At 39.3% G+C, this 22,752-nt stretch overlaps 1 protein-coding gene across 1 annotated transcript in view; it reads left to right on the forward strand.

Annotated features, from left to right (window-relative positions):
• The window catches only part of LOC126775661 (trypsin, alkaline C-like), a 283,947-nt gene that overhangs the window by 53,455 nt on the left and 207,740 nt on the right, over window positions 1–22,752 (forward strand). Inside the window, exons 2-3 of the mRNA XM_050497725.1 lie at window positions 1,091–1,310; window positions 2,600–2,664. Of these exons, the coding sequence (XP_050353682.1) occupies window positions 1,091–1,310; window positions 2,600–2,664 (285 nt within the window). The remainder of the gene's footprint in view (window positions 1–1,090; window positions 1,311–2,599; window positions 2,665–22,752) is intronic.

Below are 22,752 nucleotides of genomic sequence, written 5' to 3' on the forward strand. Positions count from 1 at the left end.
TCAATTCCCAGGTCGGGCCAAAAAAAGTTATTGGGTTTTTCTGTCAGTTTTCTCAGTAGCATCCCTGAGTCTAAAAGTTGGAAGTGTGTACACTCCCGACCCTTGGAGAGCACGTAAAGCCGTTGGTCCTGCGCCTGAACTCTTTCCGGTCGTGTCAGATCATCGAATTATGAAAGTGAGGGAAGAGAGAGTGCACTTGTATTTGCGTACACGCTTGTGCACTATAATACCTCCTGCGCAGTTGGATAATCTGTCTTGAGATTTCGAGAGAGACTGAAATCGGTCTGGAGGACCTCATTATTATTATAAGCGTAATGTTAAAAGGAAGCAAAAATCACATATTAGATAACATGTAATTCCATAATAAACTTATCGTTTGATAGCCTCAAATCGTTATCATAACGAAGATTATTAACAATATAAAACGTCGCTGAAAAGAATCAAACAATTTAATCTATTTGAACGATGTACCTAATAACACTATTGGCTCTATTTGGTGCCGCGACTGGTAAGTACATTCATTTAATTTTAAGTTTTGTACAAATATCAGAAGAATATATTATGTAGAAATGTATATTATAGAATAAAGACATTTAAGACGTCTCTTTTTTCATGGTTCATTGTACTCTATAAGATTTGAAACTATGCTAACAATTAGGATTGCCTCCCCCTTTTTCGTTCAAGTTAAGGCACACTGGCAAATATCCCATATCTGATAAGTCTTCCCGATTGTCCATAAACATTGACACAGAAAAAATAATGAACTATTTCTTAAAGTAGTCGATGCACTAACAACTTAACTGGATGTTATGTATGTTGTGAACTTAGATGTTATATTCCTTGTTCCTGCAGCTACATGGCTCACTCTCCGCAAACCGGAACACAACAATCATACTAAGTATTGGTATTTCGCGGTGGTATATGTGATAAGTAGGTGGTACCTACCGAGACGGGCTTGCACAAAGTTTTATCATAGAATATAAAAATGAAATGCTTTAAAATATCAGTATGATATATAATATACAGCTAGTAAAATAGCATTGTAGTCAGTCAATACTTAACACCATCAACTCATTTTTAATTTTTACAGCGGCACCAAACGCACTCGCTCCGCGTATTGTTGAAGGACCAGCACCAAACGCACTCGCTCCGCGTATTGTTGGAGGATCTAATGCTAACATAGAAGATTACCCTTTTATGGCAGTCATATTAGGATCTAATGACGACTACATTCAAGTTCGTTTTATACCCTACTGCGGTGGAACTCTAATCACAACCAGATCCATTCTTACGGCAGCCCACTGTTTCTTGTAAGTCGAAAAGCAACATTTTTTCACTGTGGCGCGGACCGGGACACCGCTCAGCATACGTTGGAGGTGTGCCCCGCGTGGAGTGCGGAGAGGGAAATCCTGGTCCGCGAAGTCGGACCAGACCTGTCCCTGCGAGCAATCGTGTCGGCGATGCTTCGCAGGGAATCGGTGTGGAGGGCCGTAGCCTCCATCTGTGAGACCGTCATGGTTCAGAAGGAGACGGCGGAGCGGGAACGGGAAAGGGCCGATCCTGCTCGGCGGAGACGACGACGGCGTCGTCTCGGCCCTCCCATAGCCCAGACGCGAAGGGCTTAAAAGATAGGGCGTAACCCTGGGGCCGTGTGTGTGAGGTGGCGGCCTCACGTGTCCTATTTCAGACGGCTCTGTGGAGGATGGCAACCGTGATGGCCTCGCGCTGCCGTACACACTAGCGAGGAGTGCAGGGGGGCGAGATTCGCCCCTTAATGAGAGCTCCGCCGAGCCACGAGTGGATCAAAGCACGGGAGAGGCCGCGGATGCGTTATATCAACACGATCCCGCAGCCTCTCCGATCCGTGCTGAGGACGGCCATCGCAGTGGTTTAAGTGGGTAAGAATCCCACATAACCCGGTTCCACCCCCATAGGACCCGGGTACCTTTCTGAAGGTTTCCAATGCGAGAAAAAAAAAGGGGGTTCTGGGTTCAATTCCCAGGTCGGGCCAATATAAAGTTATTGGCCCGACCTAGGAATCAGCACGGATCGAAGAGGCTGCGAGATCGTGTTGATATAACGCACCCGCGGCCTCGCACGTATTGTGCTCCGCTCGTGGCTCGGCGGAGCTCTCACGAGGCGAATGTAATCTCGCCCCCCCGCACCCCTCGTTAATGCGTGCGTCTGAATTAGAATATGCGAGGCATCGATACGTTCATAACATAACGTAACAAAGCTTTTTAAATGGATATAGTTTGTCATACTGAATTTTTTTAACAAGATTCATATTTTATAATTTAACATTATTTAAAAAAATGATGTTAATGTTTATTAACTCTCGTTAAGACATTTTAACAAAAACAACACAACTAAGTGACATATTTCATACCTTTGTCAGCGATTATCACAAAAGAAACCAGGCCGGCTCCCTTTTCTACGTTGATATAAATAAAATCTTAAATAAACACTGCAAGGCAGAAGTTATATGCAAGTATAGTATGCACTGTAGAGTTTAGAATTAGTAGTGCAAATTAGCCCTTAGTTCATTTCAGTGGGGTGGTAATATGTTATGAGATTTAATTGAAATATTTTTTTACAGTAACAACGTTATAGATAACAGACAAATACGAGTGCGACTTGGCTCGCCATTCTCATATTTTGGAGGTAACTTTGTTAGAGTTCAAAATTGGATTAAGCATCCTGGATACGCGTTTCCTAAAGTATATCACGACATTGGAATACTGAACCTCGCCGCCCCCGCCACACTCTCCAGCCGCATTGGACTTGCCCCTATCGCTGGACCGAACTACTTGGTCCCAGATAATACTACAGTCACCGCTACCGGATGGGGCTTACTTGAAGTATGTTAACGACCTTGATATTTTTTTTTGTATACTGCAAAATCATTTCCTAAATCAAAAAATACTTGTAAATATACTTTTTTTATGTACAGCATGCTAGTACCTTGGGTTTTTAAATATTGCTACACCATTGCAACATGGTAGTACATTTGTTTTATGATGTTCGGAAAACAGTCGAATAAATGATACCCCGATGGTATGGTAATGGTCACTCAAACATAGACCAAGCGAAATCATCTCACACATTGACAATGTACCGCCAGTTAACCGCGAATTATGGATAATGAGTTCTGCATCATTATTTCGTTGTTTAGTATTTACTTGCAGTCAGACTATTCTACGTCAGTCTTTTTGCAATATAAACGACCCAAGTCTTATAATGACAAAACATTAAAGATGTATGTTGAGACGCATTAAATCTTTGACAGATCAGCCGGATCTCGAAATGAATTGAATCCTTACATGAATTAAACACACCATGCTTTTCCACAGTGGGGTGGTGAACCGTCACATATCCTTCAACAAGTCGACAAAAAAATCGTCAACCACGACATCTGCAGAGAAAACTATGCTCTACTGCAGTCTGTGTTAGGTGAACTTCAAGTTCCTAATGTAACATCGGAAAAGATATGCGCTGGAATATTGGATGGTGGTGGCAAGTCTACTTGCAGTGGTGACTCAGGAGGACCTCTTCTTCACCAAGGAGTTGTTATTGGAATCACCTCGTGGGCGTTCCAATGCGCCCACGCGATGTTTCCTACCGTCTTTGTTAACGTTCCTTCTTATACTAGTTGGATTGTTGAAAATTCATTAAAATGAAAGTCCATAAATTAAATCTTTTTATATACTGTATATTACTATAAACACCCTTAAGAAATACAAGGTCAAGTTACTTTCACAAAATATACGTAAAGCAACAATACCACTAGCAGTTTTATTTTTAAAATTTTTTTGCAAATGTCAAATAATAACAATAAACGAAGTGATCCAATGTTATGGTATCAGAAAGAAAATATTATAATATAACACCTCAGACCTTATTCTTAGAAGTGCGATAAAAGGAAAGTAATAAATACATATATATTGAATACGTTGACGCATTTCTAAACACGATCTGGGTTCATCTCTTATTCTTTATGTTCCTCTGAATATATTTGATCTTTCATTTTAAATTGTCTTACAATTAGCAAAAAAGTTGTCATGACACCGAATACCTGAAAAAAAAAAAGCTTTAAGTATAATCAAAAATTGTACGCATTAAGGTTCATTTGATCCGATATAATTAGATCTTTGTTATCAATCAAAATCAATCTCATGTAAATTATGAATCATTTATATGTATTTCAGCAATAAAAGTAACTTTTATTAGGATGAATATTTAAATCACAGACTGAGGTCACCTTATTCTGGTAGATTCAAGGGATAGAAAATCTTCCTAAAATCAAATTTAAGACAATCTGTTCTTTAACATAGAAAAAAAGGTTATTGGAGCTTTATAGCTTATAAATAGTATATTATCTGTCCTTCAAATACATAGAAAATTATTTATAATTGAAATACAATTCATCATCATCATCATCATATCAGCCGAAAGACGTCTACTGCTGGACAAAGGGCTCCCCCAAGGATTTCCACGTTGGCCGATCTTGCGCTGCCCGCATCCAATGGCTTCCCGCGACTCGTTCTAAGTCGTCGGTCCACCTTGTAGGGGGCCTGCGCACGCTGCATCTTCCGGTTCGTGGTCGCCATTCGAGAACCTGTCTGCCCCAGCGGCCGTCGGTTCTGCGAGCAATGTGCCCCACCCACTGCCACTTCAATTTAGCAATTCTTCGGGCTATTGCGGTTACTTTGGTTCGCCTGCGGATTTCATCATTTCTGATTCGATCTCGCAGAGAAACTCCGAGCATAGCCCTCTCAATTGCCCTTTGAGTGACCTTGAGCCTTCTTATGAGGCCCATTATGAGCGACCACGTCTCTGATCCATAAGTCATCATTGGCAACACACACTGGTCGAAGACTTTCGACTTAAGACACTGCGGTATTTGGGATGAGAAGATATCGTGTAGCTCCCCGAATGCTGCCCAGCCGAGTTGAATTCGACGATTGACCTCTTTCTCGAAGTTGGACCTACCTAGTTGGATGGTCTGACCTAGGTAGACATAGTTGTCTACAACTTCGTGTGCAGAATTTCCAACCTTGACTTGAGTGGGTGCAACCTGGATGTTCGACATGATTTTCGTCTTGTCCATGTTCATTTTTAGACCCACTTGATGGGAAACCCTGCTGAGGTCATCGAGCATAGTGCCGAGGTCTTCCAAGGTCTCAGCCATAATTACAATGTCATCGGCAAGTCGAAGATGAGTGATGTACTCGCCGTTGATATTGATGCCAAGTCCGTTCCAATCCAGAAGCTTGAAAACATCTTCCAATGCAGCGGTAAACAGTTACGGAGATATCACGTCTCCCTGTCTTACACCTCTCTGCAGTTGGATAGGTTTTGAGCTCTGATCCTGGAGTCGGATCGACATGGTGGCGTTCTCGTACAAGCACTTTAACACCCTGATATACCGATAATCAATTTGGCACCTTTGAAGAGAATTCAGCACGGCCCAGGTTTCGATCGAATCAAAAGCTTTCTCATAGTCCACAAACGCTAAGCAAAGTGTCTGGTTATACTCCTTAGTCTTCTGTATAACTTGCCGCAGCGTATGTATGTGGTATATGGTACTAAAGCCTTTCCGGAATCCAGCTTGTTCGGGTGGCTGGAAGTCGTCAAACCTTTGCTCGAGACGATTCGTAATGACTCTTGAAAACAACTTGTAAACATGGCTCAGCAGTGAGATGGGCCTGTAATTCTTCAGAAGGGTTTTATCACCCTTCTTAAATAAAAGTACCACCACACTTCTGTGCCATGCCTTTGGCGTTTGACCTTTGGCTATGAGGGAGTTAAAAAGCCTCTAAAGAGCCCTGAGGATCGGTGTACCACCTGCCTTCAGAAGCTCGGCTGTAATACCATCATCACCAGGTGCCTTGTTGTTTTTGAGTTGTTCGAGAGCCATTCTAATCTCGAAAAGACTGACGTCCTGAAAATCTTCAGTGTAGTGTTGGGTTAGTCTTGCTCGGGCATCTGCAGCATGACTACTGACAGGTGATTGAGCTGTCGTGTACAGCTGACCGTAGAACTTCTCAACCTCTTCCAACAGCTCAGATCTTGACGTGACTATTCTGCCATCCTCAGTTTTCAGCCTTGTCAGCTGACTCTGACCAACAGACAGATCTCTGGCGAACACTTTAGAGCATTTGTTCCGCTCGATGGCCTCTTTAATGCGCACTGTATTAAATTGGCGTGAATCGCGAGTTAGAAACTTTGAAATCTGTCTGTTGATCAGCCGATAGCTGGCAGCATCAACTGGGGACGTCAGAATCATTTTCCGTCTTTCCTCCATAAGTCGTAGGGTAGAGGCAGAGATCTTTTTGGTTCCTTTTGTACGGCTGGTCTTGAAGGTCTTAGACACAGCCGTACGGACAGTTTCCACAAACCTGTCGTTGTATGTGTCCACTTCCTCGCAGTCTGCTAGGCAATCGAATCGGTTTCGGAGTTCAAGCTGAAAGGCTTCGGGATTTCAGATTTGAAGAGGTGATGGTCGGAGCGTAGACTTTATCAGTCGGGACCTCTGGAGTTTAACATTGATATTTAATGAGCCTCTTACTAGTCTGTGATCTCTCCCAGTTTTGACTGCATTGATCACGGAGACGTCATTAAATATTTGTCTTTTCGTCGACAAGATGAAGTCCAACTCATTCTTGGTTTTCCCATCAGGGCTCACTCAGGTCCATTTACGCTGACCTGGCTTCTTGAAAAAGGAGTTCATCATAAAGAGTCCCTCCTTCTCCATAAAGTCGGCCAACATCTGGCCCCGAGGGTTGCGGTCTCTAATTCCATGTGGTTTCCACCTTTAACTCATCGCCGAATCGTTTGCCCAGCTTCACATTAAAGTCCCCTATTACAACAGTGAAATGAGTCTTATTGGTATGTATGGCTTTAGATAAATCCTCATACATGACCTCAACCTCATCGTCGGAGTGTGTCGAAGTCGGCGCGTATACCTGTATGACCTTCAAAGAATACCGCTTGGTGATTCTGAGTATAAGGTACGCCACCCTAGTCGACACGCTCTCGATTGTCACAACGTTGTTAACGAGGGACTTGTGGACTATGAACCCGACACCACCTCGAGTCAGTTGATCGCCCTCTCGGAAATAGAGAAGGTTACCGGATTTCAGGATCATCGTATCTTCCCCCTGTCTTCGGACTTCGGATAATCCGACGATATCCCAGTGTAACCTGCTCAGTTCTTCCTCCAGTTCGATGATCTTCTCGTCGGTCCGCACTGTACGCGTGTTATATGTTGCCAGGGCCAGAGGTTTACGGTGTTGGTAACACGAAATCTGCCGGGGATTCTTAGCAACCCCTGCCCCGCCGTTACCACAGCTGTTACCAAGGCTATGCTCTACTGCAGTCTATGTTAGGTGAACTTCAAGTTCCTAATGTAACATCGGAAAAGATATGCGCTGGAATATTGGATGGTGGTGGCAAGTCTACTTGCAGTGGTGACTCAGGAGGACCTCTTCTTCACCAAGGAGTTGTTATTGGAATCACCTCGTGGGCGTTCCAATGCGCCCACGCGATGTTTCCTACCGTCTTTGTTAACGTTCCTTCTTATACTAGTTGGATTGCGCTAATGCGATAATGCGCCACCTACCTTGAAAACTAAGATGTTATATACCTTGTGCCTGTAGTTACACTGGCTCTCACCCTTAAAACGGGAACACAATAATTCCAAGTACTGCTGTCTGCGGTAGAATATCTGATGAGAGGGTGGTACCTACCCAGACGAGCTTTCATAAATCCCTACCACCAGTAAAAACTGACGAAGACTGTACCTGATAAAGACGATGACATAATAAAGAAAGCATTCATCATGTCGAAAACGGTGTTATATATAAAAGTAGCACAACAGTTCCTTCTTCTGTGTTAAACTCTACAACGGTAGTGCATATAGATAGGTATGCGTTAAAAAGACGGCGAGTCGTATCACGTGCTGATTTGGTGGTTACAGGTTCAGGCACATCTGGTAATGAAACACGGGTGTTATTTCAAAGTTCAATCATCTCGAATCAGAATGATCAATCACATTGTAAAAAAAAAACTTTCTCCATTAGCCAGTTTGAAAGTAAAGCTTACTATTTTATTTATTATTTTTATATTTGTTTGAACTATGCCTCACCTGTTTATTAATACAAATCTAGTTATAATTTTAATGCCGTTATTAGTTACTTATAATCGAAAGTGTAATTAGTTTATTTCAACATTATTTGGTTATCTATTTCTATATCACTTTATGCGTTAAACTATTGTAAAATTTGGTATTAGGCTAGTTTGTAGGTGTATTAATGCCTTTTGTCTTGTTTACTCAACAATTCACTATTTACGTGTTATTTATGACAGAGTTATACGGCATGTGTTTATGCTATACTGCTTACACGTAGCCTCGTGGCGGTCTGTCAATATTAATCAAAGATATTAAGATCAAACTATTGACAACTCACTACTTTTTATTGATTTGACGTATTAGTAACAGTGGGCAGTTCTTTTCAGTTTCTTTAGTTTTTTCCTTTTATACTTGTGATATAATGCATACTTTGTTAGTGAACTATTAATAAATTATAATACTAATAATAATGGCGACAACGTTGATATGAATGTTAGCATAAAGTGTAAATACTTAATGTGTACGTGTACTCACTGAATAATTTTAGCTGTAAGTCCAAATCGGTCAATTGTTCATTTATCAATCCCAGTGAGTCATTCAACAGACAGATAATTAAAAAAAACTGCATTTGTATTACCAGACGAATTGCACACTTTATGTAATAGAATACCGAAAATGTTACAACAACAGCTGCAACAATTGAAGTAAAATATAATGTAGCAACAATCTATATAATATGGTGTTAAAGGCTGTTACCTACTGTTCATTAAATTGTTTAAATTTATCTTTATTTACAGTTTCATTTTGTTTGTTCAGGTTGTTTTTTTTTCAAATACTTGCTGTTGCTTTCTTTACCCGTGGTCAACTATATGTAGCATATTCACGTGTAAGTCATGCCAAATATATCGTTGTTCTAGCAAATGGAAATACTGTACCTAATGTAGTATATAATGAGGCATTACACTAACTCAGTATATCCATTTATCTTTAATTACTACAATAAATATAATCGCACTAATATCATAAATACGAAAGGCTGTATGTGATGTAAATATTAGTTATTTCTTCACGCTTTATAACAGCTAGAATATGATATAATTAACATTTTTAGCCTTTTTATCCCGTTTTACTGGATTTTTTACTACAACGCGGGCGACGCCACGGGTGAACCGCTATTATATGAATATAATTTAGAAAAAAAATCTAATGCTTCTTCGTGTTATTATAAGGCTTATGAGGATAATGATTTATGATGGCACCTAAAACACTTGGAAAAGGCCGATAAAACATGGGATGAATATATGCAAGAAAGTCCACGTTGCATAGTAATGATTTTTAAAATAATAAAAAGTTTGATTCTTTTCATTGTCTCTTTAATTTTCGTTTTTAACGAGTTCTTTTAGAATTAGTATCTAAATTGGACTGAACAATAAATTTTATCGACCATATTAATAAAAGCACTTCAATTTTTATTATTATTATCTATACATATATAATGACTAGTTTGTAATAGATTCGTAGCGTTGTAACATCAGTACAGGAGCGAAGTGTTCAGCCATAATGAATATTCAAGTGTCTAATACGTTACCTGAGAAACATCATATTATGATAAAGATAATCATGTACACTCGTTTGTTTATTGGACTATACTCGAAACTCCACAAGAGCGTTACTTTTACTGTTATCGCTAAGATTTATTGTTTTACTGTTGCAATAATCACAACATATTTCTGTAAATATCGATTTTTATATTTAAAGAAACAAGACATATACATCCCATTTATAACAAAAGTTGTAACTTATAATTTGTCGATATTAGTATCAATTCTAACCGACGGTGAATATTTCTTGAATTACTTGGAAGGATTAAACGAGGTTGACCATTTGATATTTGTTAAAGAGCAATACTTTAAAGTGCTTTTTTCTTTCGTTACATTCATTTTAATTGTTTTATATAGAATTTTATGGATAACAACGATAATGATTATAAATTCCGATCAGAACATAGGACTGATCGAGGTCCATTTCTTTATCTTACTGTCGGTACATTTAAGTCATATGACCAGGATCCTAATGTTTGAAATATTATGGATTCGGGTGAGATCACTGAGAATAAAAATGGATAGTTTTTCAAGTGTATCACGTAGTGACAATGAAGAACAATTTGCGGTGCTCATCAAGATGATAAATGATTATTTGATTATTTATAAAAATATATTAGAAAATAATAAGAATATCGGCCACGCATCGAAGTTATTGCTAAGGAGATGGCAGCAGCCAGTCGAATATTATTTTTTTACGTTAGTTAAGTTCTTGGTCATATTTCACGTTCAAGTGTATTTATTGATTACTAGGTTTCATTGCCCAAGATTCCGAGTTAAACTCGAGCATGCACTGTATTTTCATGTTTAAGCCTTAATGTGGAGGATAAAAATCTGCCACGTGTAACAATTCGCATTGGATCATCGTGGTGGAGTAAGCCTAGCAGTGGAACATTCACATGCTGTTATTGTATCGTTTTATACATATCTGTATAAATAAACTGTCAAACTGTAGCGTTAGAAAACTCCTAGTTTTACACGTATAAATAAAAAATGTTGTGTTTTTGAATTCATTTTGCATTTGGTTTAAGTTTTGCTAATTAATTAATTAAGTTTAATTTACATTTTTCAGATTGTGTTCCACCTGCCGATTTGTTTTCTAGTTTTACTTATTTTTACTGACCTCATTAGTCGGAGTGCAACAAAATTGGAGGTAAGTATTACAGAAGCCAGGTGATCAGGTGACGTAGTATTGGGTATCATCGATCGCTGATACAGAAACCCCGAATCCTTCGACTATTGGCGTTTCATTTCAAATATTCATTTTGTATTAAAGGTTGACTTCGTTAGTATCCATTATTATGTAAGTTTATTTAAAATGCTAAAACATTTTACAGAATACCATTTATATTACACTTGAACTATTACTCAATATTATTCTATATTGCATTCCGGCTTTATTTGGGGAGTTAGCCAGCACTGAAGCGGATAAGATAAAGGATAATTTGGCCAAACAATACAGAATATGTAACAGTAAGTTTATAACGAAAAATATGTTATAGTTCTCAAATTTGTGCGCAAACACACAGGATATAAAGATGTCCTCGGTATCGTATCTCGATGAGAAGACTGTCCGACACAAAAAGAATAAATTCGTCTTCAGAACCGACAGGTTTACATGACTTTTCGAATAATTTCGAAGCTTTGAGCTGATTGAGAGTTCGTAACAGAAAAATCCAATAACTTATTAGTGACCCAGGGTTCGAGGCCAGGACTCATTTATATCCTAGACACTAAACCAACGAAACATACAGTCACCATGTATTTAAAGAAGCTGCGGGGAAGCTGCGCTGCAGTGTGCGCTGACGCTGGAAAGCCCTCCGGGCACATGATGGGGTCGAGGGAGTGCATCCCACTCATCACGAAGGGTAAGGTGGTCTTAGGCACAGAGACCACCACCAATGTCGGACGGCACCAGGCCGAGGAGGAAGCTGCAATGTCGTCATGAGAGCAGAACTCAGCTTCCTTCAGGCGAACCTAAACCACTGCGCCGGGGCTCAAAACCTACTGCTGCAGTCCATGGCGGAGTGGGAGATCGACCTGGCTGTGGCCTGCGAGCTCTACTACGTCCCTCCCCTACCTCATTGGGCAGGCGACTTGGACGACACCGTGGCGGTCCTCACTCGCAACGGAACAGGTCCTCCCCTCTCACTTATTGAGAGGGGCTCGGGCTACGTAGTGGCGGAGTGGGGAGAGTACGTAGTTGTGGGAACGTACTTCTCCCCTAACCGCAGCTTGGCAGAGTTCGAGACATATCTTGGATCACTCAGAGCTGCGATGGCCAGACAGTCGATGAAACCTATTCTGGTTCTCGGCGACTTAAACGCGAAGTCACGCGCCTGGGGCAACCCCGCCACGAACCTGCGAAGAAGGGCTGTCCAAGTGTGGGCACTACTCTCCGGCCTATCCCTACTGAACAAGGGGCAGGCTCACACCTGCGTGTGCCATAACGGGGGGTCCGTGGTGGACGTCTCCTTCGCCACACCTGTCGTAGCACGCAGAGTGTTGGAATGGAGGGTAGAGGAAGAGGTGGAGACCTGTCGGACCACCGTTACATCCGACTCGAGATCTCTACCTCTCGCAGGCTGGCGGAACCCCAGAGGGTGCCGACCACTTTGCCGAGGTGGTCTCTTGGCCAGTTAGACCACGAGCTAGTCAAGGAGGCCGCCATTGTGCAACGGTAGGGTTCCGCGGGACGGAGGGAGGGTGCCAGCGTGGAAGAGCTGGCGGGCCGCATGAGCCGTGCCCTCAAAAAGGTCTGAGATGCGGCCATGCCGAGGACCCGTCGCAGAGCCCAGCGCCGGCATGTGTACTGGTGGTCGCCCGAAATAGCCGAGCTTCGGGCGACGTGCAATCGGGCGCGGCGGGCCTACGTCCGCTGTCGAAGACGCAACGGCCTCGATGTGGACTCGGAGGGACAGCTTTTGGCCACTTACCGCCAGCTAAAAAAGGACCTGCAGCTGGCAATAAGTCGGGCCAAAGAGAAGGCGAGGGAAGAGCTGCTGGTGAGCCTCAACCGTAACCCACGGGGGCGAGCATATCGAGGGGTTCACGGAAAATTCCGCACCCAAACTACCCCCGTGACGGAGACGCTGCCGCCGGAGCTCGTTCTGCGCCTGGTCGGGGAACTGTTTCCCCACCCTAATAAACTATAAATAAACTATAAATATAACGGATTTGAGTGCGATTTCTTACAATGTATTGTGGCTAACTTCACTTTGTTTCATTTCAATTGATCTATATGATCAATCATATTAAATAGAGTTCAGCTTATTCTGGTATTTATTGGTTAACCCGCATATGCGTAGATGTAATAATAATAATAATTTATTTAAACATAAAACATAAGTCCTATACATATTCGGGAGGCCAAATCTATAAATATTTTTAAAAAACTTGTGAAAGATCACTTTTTGTCTCAAGTGCCTTATCACCAATAATTTCTTTTATTTCAGTATTTCTTGTATTATTCATTTGCTTTTCTTTTTTCTTTTTTGTTATGTTTGAGGACTTATCGTTTTATTTGTTGTTGCTGTATATAGTATGTATTTATATCTATCCACTATCCGTGCAGTGACGGAGAAAGAATACATTTCACTGCCCCTCTCTTTCCCATGGGAGTCGTAAGAGGCGACTAAGGGATATCTGAGCGACCATCTGCTCATCTGGTGGTAGGATGCTAACATCCGCCTGGCTTGTTACCACCGTACGCACGGTGAAAAACTCGTGAAGTGGCTTGCAGCCGCGTTTCGAGGTCGGCCAGCGTACAGCCAGTGCCCGAGCGAGTATTGCCGCGATGGGTGTTGGTCCAGTGGAGATGGCTGTTGAACCAATGCCTCTCTGTGGGGTGCCGGGGTCCCGGCGACCACTTCCGGGGGGGTTCGGGGGCCCTTCCGTCCGGCGGATCAGTATATTTTTCCTTTTGACAACCATTTGGGAAAACACGCCTCCATACTTTGCCCATCCATATCGTGGCAACACGTCGTTCGCTTCACGTCTCTTTTCCTTATTTTCCGAAATAGTAGCGCAACTAAGAAATAACGGTTGTTCAGCGGTGCACACCCCCACCATACCCTCGCTGTTTGAGGCCGAGTTCTCTAACATCCGAGGACTCCACGCTAACCTCAGCGCTGTCCACCACCATCTCGAGACAGCACGGCCAGCCATGTTTGTTTCTCACGGAGACGCAAATACTCCGCCCTGCCGACACCAGCTACCTTAACTATCCCGGCTACATGCTTGAAGAATCTTTTAAAGCGAAAGCCGGAGTATGCTTGTTCGTCAGGACGGATGTTTGCTGTCACCGACTGCGCTGCTTGGAGGACCCCTCCTTCTCCATGTTGGTGGTACGTGTTGGTGGTACGTTTGTATTTTGTATATACACATAATATACAAAATACACATAATATATATCAATAAATACATACTATAAACAATAAGAACGAATAAAAACGATAAATCCTCCAACATAACAAGAAAAAAAAAAAAAAATAAAATTAAAAGAAATTAATGGTGAAAAGGCATTTGACACAAAAAGTGATCTTTTACAAGTTTTTTTTTAAAATATCTATGGATTTGGCCTCCCGAATATTTAAAGGAAGGTCGTTCCAGAGCTTAATAGCCTAAACTGTAAAAGAATTATTATAAAAAGATGACTTATGTTCAGGCACCCTGAAAATCCATCTCTTCACAGAACGAAGAACTTCTCCAGGATTCCCTAAACATAAAAATATCTCCTTTAAGTAAGGTACTCCGCCTTTCCCCGACAGTGTGAAACAACACACAACACAGAATAGACTGGATGTGCATATTCCGGCGAAGTCGAATGGGTAACCAATTAAGACGAGAACGTAGTCTTATTTGCGTAATACAAATAAAAACCGAATAAATGTATTTTGTAGTCTCTCAAGCTTATTTAATTGGTCTTCGGTTAAGTCAACAAAGCTTGCGTCAGCATAATCAAGGATAGGAAGGAGTAGAGTCTGTGCGAGCATAATGTTTCAGATTATATACAAAATTATACTAACGGAGGTTTTCTACGTCATCTACTTTGTAAAACTTATTTGAGAGGTTCGGGTTACCAAACCGTAAGTAAAACACATTGTATTCGTTTAGCCGAGGCATATTATTTGTTATTTGAGCAGTATTTAATCCACTCTTCGTTTAATTCCAGTCTTTGTATTAAAACCCTGCCACCTGCAATATAAGTCATATATTGCCTTATTTCTACATATTTAAATACTCCTGAGGTGAGTTGATGCATAAATTACATTCAATAATCAATGTCCCACGTGGTTTAGTATTTATTTTTATCAATTTCTTTATATTTTATTCAAAACTGAACATAGACTTTTTCAATGTACTACGTGACCTGGGTCGAACGAATCCTAATGTGATTCGAATTGCTTAAAAGCTTTGTTTCATTAATTTAAATATAGTTCTTGCTTTCTAATATTATTTTATCTCTAATTAAGCAATAATTTTCCATATTCTGACACTTTAAAAGTTAACTTTAATAACCTCAAATGCCTTACTTATTATTTGGTTTTAATAACTTATTTTTCTTTGTACCTGTATCTAGGGCATTCTTAGGACAGTCTTTTGATCACAGGGAGTGTTTATTTTTTTCTTTACTTTTATATATACTTTGTATATTGCACTACAAAGTAATATAATATTGTTCGGTGGAGTCAACCGAGGAATTGTTGCTGATTTGGAGCTGTTGGAGGCTCTGCTGTTTTGTGGAGAGGAGGCTGCTTGTCCAGTGGCCTGCTGTTGCTGCTGGTGCTGTTTCGCATTGCTTTTATTGATTTGCTCACTCATTGTGACACTGTGTTCATGGTTTGCACTATCCTGCTTATCTATGTAAATCTATCACTTAATTTTAACAGATGCCAACTTACCTACAACTAACTTGTAATATTTTATAGTATAAATGTTAACTTAATTGACAAGATACTGTCATAGGGGGTGGGCCCCCTGGCTTCTTTATTGTAAATTATATAATTAAAATTTTATAATCTTTATCACGAGTTTTATTAATGTAACGGTCTTGGTGTAACGAATCCCCTACACACGAGAACCCTGTGACAAGCAATAGAAAGGTAATTATATTATATTGAGTATTAAAGAACAGTAAATATTAGAAATTTTGCAGGGACAGAGTTTGTGTCTAGGACTACAGCAAGTTTGCTTAGTTACAGCATGTACAACAACAGTTGAGTCAACTTATATACATAACTAAAGAGCAACATTCAGATGACTTAAACAGCTTCATCTATCACGTTACATTTATCGAGCCTACTTTTTCTCCCCTCGCCATTTTTAACTTAACAAGAGGATTTAATTTTGTGGTTAGTATTGCAATGTTATTTGCGTTTAAGTAATTACGAACGTTTTTGTATTCGTTATTCTTTAGTCTTTGTTCATACACTTATATACTATAAATTTGTTTTGCTACTTATTGCTATTTGCTCCTCTTTTTAAATAAATGAACATTAAAAAATATAAATGAATAAAAAATTATTACATTTTCAGTCAGTCAAAAGTGTTGTTCTTTTTCCCAGCTTCACACAGGTAGAATAATGTTCTACAAAAAGTTTATATATTGTAATACCGCGTTTACGCCAATAAAGCTCTCAGTTGACATTGCCATGCTCAGCCAATTTTCACAAAATTGTAATGAATAATACACATAAACTATTCTGAAAAATCACTTCGTTCATTGTTTTTAAAACCAGTTTGAAAATCCGTTCGATAGTTATCGCGCGCGAACAGACAGACAACATGGCGGGGTCTTTATTTTATAATATATAGTGATATTACGTGATATATGGAGTTGATAGAAAGAAAGAGAATTGCTTTAGGCCTTAAGTCCGCTTTTGTCCTACTACACAATGTGGTGGGCAATAAAGTTTTTAAATAAAATAAAGAGCTCTCATACTTTTCTATCAGACGAAAGATGAATTTTTGGGTGAAATTTAACTTACTTTAGGAAATACTTAACAAATTTTGCCCCACTCCTTTCTACCACTTGTACTAGGATCGGTGTAGTATATTTTTACGAGTGACGCTAATACAATTAAAATGTTAGCTTCACTTGAACTTGAATTACTTTACGGTGTAAATACCATCCATAACCCCTAGTAAAGAAAGAAACCCCTTTTCTAGTGCATTACCACTTTGTATGTCCGCGACTTTACCCCCATGACAAAATTCATGATAATGGTTTGAATAATTAAGACAAGAAAGCGTAGCAAACAAACTCACTTTCGCTTTTATAATTATGATGATGTGCTTGTGACCTGTTTTAGCCACGGCGACCAAACTCCAACTGAGCAAGACATATTATATTGGACAAGTGTGTGCACTTGAGTAAACTAAAAATTGAGTATAAAATAGCGAATAATAAGAGAATATATGTTATATATATATTTGACAGTTACACAGAACCGTGCAACAACGTTACATACTCTCTGGATTCAACCGCGTATCTTTCTTGCCTTCCAATCGGTTTAGAACGACCTTTGCATTATTAGCAACTACCCGCTTCTATTAAAACAGATAAATTGAATCACTGCTAGTATAGTACTAATGTAATAATGATTTACGACTGAGCTAAGCTGTTACCTGAACTTCTCTAACATGTCAGCTAGATAGTATATAGGAGAAATCGGAATTGTCAAAACAATTTTTATTTTATTTTATGTTCATATGTCTACAAAACAAAATGACAAACAAAAAATTCAAATTATTACATTTATCTTGATGTAGACACGACATGCGCTTTTGATTAAGTGTAAAAAAAAACAATCGTCTAGTCTATGACAGCAACAAGGACGTAAGTTTATAGGTTTATTTGATAGTTAAACAATTTAAACTATCGAAACAGTTTTTTAAACTTTTTTTCAATGAGGCAAAGACATATTTTAATGTCTGTCTCTGTGCTTTATTTATTATGACTGCAAACAATACCTTCATAAGAAGTTGTATTCTTTTAAAACTGAAACGTACGTAAACGGTAAACGTTCGTAATTACTTCAATAAACGCAAATAACATTGCAATACTAACCACAAAATAAAAGACAACTATTGTTGTACATGCTGTAACTAAAACAAATTTGCTGTAGTCCAAGAGACAAACTCTATCCATGCAAAATTTCTAATATTTACTGTTCTCTAATACTCAGTATAATATAATTCTCTTTCTATTGCTTTAACACTCAAATTAGCTCTTACTTGCGAACGTGCGTGCCTCATAACAACAATAATAAAAAATAATAACAAATTTTAGTAAATTGATACAAGATATAATGAGTACAAGTACTTTTTTTATACTATAATTTATTTGAGTTATAATTATATAAAATATTCAAAATATTATATTACATTTATATTCTAAACTATATTTGTATATTTATATTTTTTTAACTATAATTGCTGATAACGAATTAAGTAGGGCTGCCGTTGAGGATGCAGAATGAAACCGAACGAATTTAACTTATACGTTTATTTAAGTAATTAAATTTAACAATTAATTATTTCTAATTTCTAATACGTGACAGTCTGTTCGATATCAGAACAAAAAGTGAAGATCTGTAGTCTGAATTACATATTTATAACGAAATCGGTGAATCACTGAATGGTCCCCACGGTATGGTAATTCTTGGTAGCACTCGATGTTCGGGAGGTCTTGCGAAACAAAGCAGCGACGCTGGCAACAGGTGGTAGCTTCAAGGAATGCATGGTGTGATTATTTCTCACGGTATGGTATTTCTTGGTAGCGCTCGATGTTCGGGGAGGTCTTGCGATTATTTCTTAACAACTCCCTCCGCAGGATCAGCAGCTATTTGGAGACTTTTGTCGAAAATAGTGCTGATAGAGACATAGGATCTCTGGGGCTGTCCTGGACTTCTTGTGTTCTGGTTGCCTCATTTTCCTTCTGGTTAGTATTCTTTGAAAGCATACATTTGCGACGAATGAGGACGATGCTAATAGTGAGTACTGATGCACCGATGAGTAGGTAGACAGGTATAGTCGTGTGATAGAGCGTGTCTAAGTTCGACAATTCCAAAGTCACTGGTTCTTGAGAGGCAATCCTGGTATTGGTTGAATGTAAGTGAGTCAAATCTATACTGTTCAATTTCAAGATGTTCTTCGCTGTCGCTTTGTATGGATCTTCATTACTATATTCTATATTCAACATTTTCAAAACTTGTCCTTTTACTTGATCATGGTGGTTAGTGATGGTGAAGATGGACGTTTGTAGAGCACACCCTTTAGGTATTTCAGCTAGATATCTTCTGAGAAGGTTTTTGTATTGATCTTGAGAACAGGTTAAATGAACTTTCGTTAAGTTGGGAAAGCTCAGAACATAGTGACGATCATCCAATTGTTCCATGGCTTGAGAAGATAAGATTACTGGAGTAACCCGACAGGTTTCATGGATATGTTGCTGGAGTATAAGATGTTGAATGCAGCTCGTTTGCTCTCCATAGTGTCGGTTTAAGTTGTCCTCGCAAAGATGACCGTGACTGTACTTCGGACATTCTGTCTCTATATACAGTAGATCTTTCTCGTGAATTGCTACGTATGGATAGGTAGGGATTATAATTTTATCATTACTATTAGGGGCTAAGGACAATTTGTAAAGGATGTAGTTATTGGGATTCATGATTGGAAACTTAATTACCAAGATTATATCATTATCTTTATAATAATATCCTAATCTTAATAGATCTAAATATTCCCTAAAATTAATATCTAGCACTACATTTGAATTGTATAAACCTTTCAGTTTATTTAACATAACTATATAAGTGTCGTAATCGAGAACGGAATAATGGATCGTAATAATCGGCATATATATCGTATATAGAATTGTCAATGAAACTATTGTAATTTACTTCTTTAGATTTAAAGTAGTTCGTAGGGGGTGGGTTCCCGGATTTTGCCCAGTTATGTCCTGTAATTGCTGGTTGTGTAGGCGGCAATGGTCTTGTAACATAATGGCTTACTCCACTCATAGGACGTGGTTGGTTAACAGCTTGGTGGTTAAGACGTGAACCTATTTGAAAGTTATTTTGTTGAGGGTTATAATTTGGCGGTGACGATCTAAAAATTTGTTGCGTACGTGTTGGACCGAATTGGCGGGGTTGATACAGATTCTGTCTCCCTTGCGGTGTAGATGGTGGAACGAAATGAGGGCGTGAAGGGACAGGTATATTAAAGTTAAAAGGTTTAGGCGCGGGCATTGAAAACTGTTGGTTAGGCATTTTATAGGCACTTACAAAATGATTTGGTACGGACATAGAATTTATAGATTTTTTGTCAGGTAATCTTTGGTTCCGATTTTGTAGATACATAGTATTCATCTCCTCGTGTACGAATTCTAATGCCTTTTCGATGGTCTCAGGGCGCATGCAACGTATGCGCGATCCTAAGGGATCGTTCAAACCTCGCAAATACGCTTGAAGCGTTAATTTACGATAAAGATCTCGTTTAGCATTAATGGTGGTCTCAAGGGTATCATGCAGGTTTACATAGGTCATTATAGTACTGTATAGATTCTGGCAACGCTCATAATACTCCTGCGCGGTGCTAGAACCTTGCGATAAAATAGCTAAATCGTTATATAAAGCGGTCTCATCTCGTTGGTCCGCGAAGTTGTTCACTAAAGCAGTTCGAATGCCTTGCCAGTCGAATGGAATCCCATTAGAATTAATTAAGCGAGCAGCAGAGCCTGTTACTTTGTTAAGAATTCCGTTGAGAAGAGCACACCTACTTAATTCACTACTACTATCACTACAAAACTGTCCTACCAATTGGTCACATAATTTTAAAAATCTAGTAAGTACATTTGGGTTCCCGTCGAACTCGGGTACCAACCTTAAGGCTTTATAAATGGTGTCTAACTCAGACATTTCCGTTTGTTCTTCTATACTACTTAAACTAATATCTCTTCTATTATCTACGGAAGTTTGCCTACTACTAATAACTATCCTAGGTTCCTTCGATTTTCTTAAATGAAAAATCTTGGCAAATTTTATTAACAGGTTAGTTAGGCTAGGATTGAGCAACCACTAAAAAGAATCTAGTGTACTCACATGAACATGTTTCGGTCTCTCTGCGTTATCGATGTCTGGATACCTCTGGTGCAGCAGTACTCGTAGATTCGGATGCTCTGGATGCAGCAGCTAGACAAGCTACGGCGGGGCTTCACACGATTACGGAAATCTTCTACGCGAAACGTTCCGCGAGCATCCTACCGACTGCGCCAATTACGTAGGGCTGCCGTTGAGGATGCAGAATGAAACCGAACGAATTTAACTTATACGTTTATTTAAGTAATTAAATTTAACAATTAATTATTTCTAATTTCTAATACGTGACAGTCTGTTCGATATCAGAACAAAAAGTGAAGATCTGTAGTCTGAATTACATATTTATAACGAAATCGGTGAATCACTGAATGGTCCCCACGGTATGGTAATTCTTGGTAGCACTCGATGTTCGGGAGGTCTTGCGAAACAAAGCAGCGACGCTGGCAACAGGTGGTAGCTTCAAGGAATGCAAGTTGTGTTTATTTCTCACGGTATGGTATTTCTTGGTAGCGCTCGATGTTCGGGGAGGTCTTGCGATTATTTCTTAACAAACGCCTCTAACAAAAATAAAACAAAGTATTTATAACAAAAACATCATTTTCTAACCTTGACTGTCTCATTTATTACAAATCATTATTATATTATTATACAATTCCTTACTTTAATAAATTACTTAAATATATATTTGTAGATGGACGAGCAAATGGGACACCTATTGGTAAGTGGTCACCACAGTTCAAAGAAATTGGCCCCATTAGAAATATTAACCATTCCTTACATTGCCAACGCACTTCATCCTTGGGAACTAAGATGTTATGTCTCTTGTGTCTGTAGTTACACTAGCTCACTCACCCTTCGAACTGAAACACGACAAACCAAGTATTGCTATTTGGCGGCAGAACATCTGATTAGTGGCTCCTATATACATATTTATAGCTATATAAAATCTAAGACGTGCCTTCGAGTAACTAATATTCCGCGAAACTTGATATGCAGTTTAGAAGTTATGCGGGTATTGATGATTATAATAATCGTCCTACGGACCGATTTCGACCACGGCGGCCAATATCAAGAGAGATTAGCCGACTGCGCAGGATATATTATAGTTCACAAATGTGTGCACTATAATATGTCGTGTGCGCAAACACAGGTGCATTCTCTATTACCTAACTCTCGTAATCCGATGGCACGGCAATCTGACACGACCGGAAAGTGTTCAGGCGCAGGACTATCGGCTTTACGTGCATTCCGTACACACTTCCAACTTCCAGACTCCGGGTTGCTATTAAGAATTTTTGTTAAAAAAACTCATTAACTTTTTATTGCTACGACCTGGGATTTGAACCCAGGACCTCCGGGTCTGCGGCCTTATATCTAGCAACTAGACCAACGTGGCAGTCAACAGATGAATATACATACAAACTCGTACATACGCACTGAAATCATCACCCCACTTTTGCCATCGTGCTATCGGGGTAATGATAGGTTTTCGTTCAATAGTACGGGCACACACTATTTAATGGTGTCGATTTTTATCTAGTTATATATATAATATAATTACAAGCGATGACTAGAAATATGATTCATATCATAAAAAACCCATTAAGTTAACACACTAGCCTGCCAGTAAAAATTAAACTGATAGTACTTGTAGATTTTATTGAAAGTAAATTATAATAAGTAATTAATGGAAATAACATCATAGAAATGATCAGATAATGTTATTGACAATTTGATGAAAATTAAATAACAGTTTAAAAAAAACCTCATGTTGATTTTTTTAATTGTGTTTTATTCTTCATAGACAATAAAAATACTAAATAAATTAACTCGACAACAGAATTGTGTTATAAAATTAAATCCAGCATATAAGTTCTTCATAAAAATACATTTGACCTCCTCGGCAAATCACTTT

Source organism: Nymphalis io, chromosome 18 (assembly GCF_905147045.1).
Source record: "Nymphalis io chromosome 18, ilAglIoxx1.1, whole genome shotgun sequence".
Lineage (NCBI taxonomy): Eukaryota > Metazoa > Arthropoda > Insecta > Lepidoptera > Nymphalidae > Nymphalis > Nymphalis io.